The 4,604-nt window shown below is 34.8% G+C and overlaps 1 protein-coding gene across 1 annotated transcript in view; it reads left to right on the forward strand.

Annotated features, from left to right (window-relative positions):
• The first annotated feature begins 2,022 nt into the window (after positions 1 to 2,022).
• LOC107656980 (PDZ and LIM domain protein 3-like) overlaps positions 2,023 to 4,604 on the forward strand; it is a 5,298-nt gene continuing 2,716 nt past the window's right edge. The window contains exon 1 of the mRNA XM_016444952.1: positions 2,023 to 2,197. Within this exon, the coding sequence (XP_016300438.1) occupies positions 2,105 to 2,197 (93 nt within the window). The 5' untranslated portion in view covers positions 2,023 to 2,104. The remainder of the gene's footprint in view (positions 2,198 to 4,604) is intronic.

Raw genomic sequence — 4,604 nt, forward strand, 5'->3', positions numbered from 1 at the left:
AATATATATATATATATATATATATATATATATATATATATGTGTATATATAAATGTAATTCATTCCTATGATTCAAAGCTAAATTGTCAGCAGCCATTACTGCAGTCTTTAGTGTCACATTATCCTGAAGAAATCACCTATTATGATGATTTGATGTTTAAGAAATTATTATCAATATATTCTTCTTGTTATTTTTATGCTGCTTAATATTTTTGTGGAAAGAGTGATATATTTTTTCAGGAATCCTTATGAATAGAAAGTTCAAAAGAACAGCATTTATTTTAAATGGAAAAGTCTTTACTGTCACTTTTGATCGACTTAATGCTAAATATGAGTATTAATTTCTGTGAACTGTTAACACACAGGTCAAGCTTTTAGTTTAGTAGCTGTAGCCAAAAAAAAAAAGGGGGGGGGGGAAAGGGAGAAGGATTTACTGTCATTGACTTTTATTCTGTTTGGCCATATCCCCGAAAACCTTTTATTGAATAAATCAATCAGGCCCGTTGAAATCTGATTTCTGGCAATGTATTTGGGGTTACATTGTTACATTGTTGTTAAAGCTGAATATACATGTATTATAATAGAGTTCAGTTATTTATTTTTATATATTTAAAGTGGACTGAATCAAAAGATTCAAAAGTAGGAATGGACCAGATAAGATGAGAGGTGAAGGAAGCCCAACTCTTTGTGTCTGAGAAAAGCAATGGAAGGAAACAGAGAAGAGTTTACATTTGGATCCATGTCTGCTGAGTTTATAATTACTATACAGATTTGAAGAGTATAATTAGGCCACCCAAGAGGAGAAGATTTAAAAATGAGAGAAACTGAACAGGGCTCTTAAAGGGGTCATATGATGCGATTTCAGTTTTTCCTTTCTCTTTGGAGTGTTACAAGCTCCTGGTGCATAAATGTGCCTGTGACACTACACAAGCCTCCACTTTGTTCACTCACCAAATAAGGGCATAAGCAGTGAGTCCTCTCTCCAGGCCCATACAAGCAGCCATGAGGACCAGGGCAGGCAGCAGAGTCCTGCCTCCATCTCTGGCAGCTGTCAGCTCTGATGTAGCTCTGATCGAAGATCAGTCATTCTTATACTTGCAGTAAAGGGAACCTTAAACTAATGCTTAACCCTCTTAAGCTAGAAAAAAATGGCCACACATTGGCTGTTCATGGTCATTTTTGAATCTTAAACAGCCAGGATGTGACTTTTTATGACCACTTAGACTCTTTTAAATGAGGTACTTGTTTGTATGTGTGTCGTTGTTGTTCAAATTGCATATCTAAAAAAAAAAGTAAACAACTTAGATTGAGGGAGCAATAAATCAACAAATGTGAAATTGATCCAAAATGATCAGAAGACCAAAAAGGTTGGTCCAAGAAATTGGTCCAAAATGACCACCCTAGAAGTAATAGTTAACCACCCTTATGTTGTCCAAAATATGTATAATTTTCTTTCTCACATTCTAAACCAATTATAGGCCTATAACAAGTATGCAAGTTACTATGGAATAAAAAAAAATAAGTAAATAAATACATAAACAACTGTTTGTCTATATTAGTATTTTTATTTGTTTATTTATTTATTTTGTCTTTCATTTTGCACTAGTGTATGCATATTCCTAGATAGATAGATAGATAGATAGATAGATAGATAGATAGATAGATAGATGACAACTTTTTGTTGGGTGGAAAAGAGCAGCTTGGACATTCTGGACATTTTCTTTGTACAATCTCTTCATTTAAACTGGGAAAAAATGTGTAAACAAGGCTTGGCATGCTGACATTAATGTATCATTCTGATATCAAATTGAGGTGGTTAAGATTGGTGATGTGATAAGACAGATTAAGATGTAAATGGAGAGAAAGTGGCACAGAAATGTAGTGAGTAAAATGATAATTTAGTGGAGCAGAGGAGAGGCAGATGAGATGAACAGACAGATAGAGAGGGAAGAGCATTATGAAAAAGAAAAGAGAGAGAGAAAGATATAAAGAGAGAGAGATAGCCCTCACTCTGGAGGAGTGGTCTTCCGTCTGCTCTAAAGGATTTCGAGCTGAATTCACCATCACACTCGAGACACACACGCACACACACCTGCTGTGGATATGCCGTTCTCTGTTGTGCTGGATGGACACGCACCGTGGGGCTTTCGACTTATTGGAGGACGGGACTTCAGCCAACCCCTCACCGTCGCCAAAGTGAGTGTGTGTGTGTGTGTGTGTGTGTGTGTGTGTGTGTGTGTGTGTGTGTAGATTTACCAGATTAGGATTTAATTCAGTTGTAATTCACTGAAAAACAAAAGTGCAATGTGTGTTGTAATGTCCACAAGTGCATCTGACTCATTTATAGAAATAGCATCTTACATCACCAATATAGATATAAAAAATACACTTAATCAGACAGCAGACAGTTGAATCACTGATCTGTTTTAGGAAGTGCGTTCATATGGCCTATATGAATTATTTTTCTCATTGATTGTGTATTTATGTAGATAAGTTATACAAATATAAAAAATGTAAATAAATGTAAAAATATATTTCCTTTAGAAAAGGAAAACAATATGATAATTTATATAACAACAACAACAACAACAATAATAATAATAATAATAATAATAATAATTATTATTATTATTATTATTATTATTATTGTTGTTGTTGTTGTTGTTGTTGTTGTTGTTGTTGTTGTTGTCATCATCATTATATGGACATATATCTATATAAATATAAAAATAAAGGACATTTCACAGTGCCTCACAATAAATAATACTGATAAAGAATTAATAAAACCTATAAAACACAAACAGGGTATGTAAAAGAAAAGAAACAAGACAATCTGATAGCAAAACTGTATACAACAAAATCTGGCATGAATTGAGGATTGCAGTTTGTCGTCCCTTTTAAAGAGAATGTTTTATGGAGGAGAACAATGGCTATCCTCATGCTCTATTTATGTGTGTAGCTAAAATTGTTGATGAATCATTGACACTGGAACTAACATTGGATCCTCACACCTGTTGTGGCAGTGGAGTTGTGTATTCTACGTCTAAACAAATGTCAGAGAGAGTTCAAAAGAGAGAGAAAGAGAGATAGGAGCACAGTCTGATTCAAACAGCTCTGTTGTTGTTGTTTTTTGGAGGAATATCCTGGTTGTTCTTATCCAGACTGAGGCTGAGGCTTTTGCCAAGCAGTCATAGAATAAGCCTTTCAAAAAAGCTTCTTAAAACTCACATGATGTAATGAAAACTGAATCTTCACACAATGATCTAGATGCATTCAAAAAAAAAAAGAAAAAAAAAGGATTGTTTAAATAACTTTTACTGGGTTAAACGGGTTACAACCTATTACATGATAAAAAATCTAGTATTGAAATACACAATGAAGTTATTGTGCTGATCTGTTTGTACAGAGGTTTTATACCTCTGTTCTTTGTGCAGCTCTAGTTTGAGATTTCTACTTTGCTTTAATGACAGCCATTTTTGGTCAAACACCCTCCTGTCCTCTGTCTCTGGGCCTTGGGAGGTGTTTTTACTTACAGCTAGGACTGTAACCTGGACTTTATTAATCAAAGTGTTTGGAAAACAGTCCTGTTTTACCAGCAGCAGGTTGTTGGACTGTACTCAAAATTTAAGAATGGGATTTGTTGGCCTCAGAAATGACAATAAACAGTGTGGAACTGCTTCAGGAGATGGAAAATTGGTTTTAATAAAAAATTGAGGTCATTTTTTCTATATCTGTTTAGTTCAAGTTGATTCTAGAAACTGAGAGTCAACTTATCAAGTTTAAAACTGGATTTTACAGAACTGGATGATATAAAAGTGCATGAACATTACAAAATGTTTGATTTATGCTTAAAACAGGCTTGATATATTATGCAATTGTACTTCTGAACAAGATTGATCTTGTTTTAAGGATGCTGAGATATTTAACTAGAAATCAGACAAAAATACTGAATCAAAATCTTTGTTTGCATTGTGAAAATCATCTTGATTGTGTCTGTTCTGCTCTGTTAGTGGAGCAAATGCCTTCTAGTGGACTATATTTGAGTTCTGAGCATATAAAGTATTAAAGTACTCATGCATTTAAAAATCAAATTAAAAAGAAAGCTGCTCTGCAGTACTAAAAGTACATCTGGGATGAATGGATAAGAAACATATTGAGGTTCTTGATCTTTCTTTGTGCTTGCTGATAAAGAGCTTATTTACTGTAGGAGTCAGGATCTGATCCATTTCCAAACCAGTGCAGTTCCACAGACAACCCCACTGCACCCAGAATGCCTTATGATATATGAACGATATGATGGATGCACATTTACATTTTGTACTTATAGAATTATACATGCCATTCTGCTCATGTAATGCAAGTCAAATAATGCAGTGCATGTGCAGTTTCATATAATTCTTCTCCAGCGCTTCGTTCTGAGCGCTGATAATGGACTGCAGAGCCTCTCTGGAGACTGTTATTTTCCCCAGCATGTATACTTTGGAGAGTAGTTTACATGGGTGCACATACCAATGACAAGGACACACAGACACACACACACACACAGAGAGAGAGAGAGAGAGAGAGAGAGAGAGAGAGAGAGAGAGAGAGAGAGAGAGACACA

The sequence above is a fragment of the Sinocyclocheilus anshuiensis genome, unplaced genomic scaffold (assembly GCF_001515605.1).
Source record: "Sinocyclocheilus anshuiensis isolate Anshui unplaced genomic scaffold, SAMN03320099.WGS_v1.1 scaffold85, whole genome shotgun sequence".
NCBI classification, from domain to species: domain Eukaryota; kingdom Metazoa; phylum Chordata; class Actinopteri; order Cypriniformes; family Cyprinidae; genus Sinocyclocheilus; species Sinocyclocheilus anshuiensis.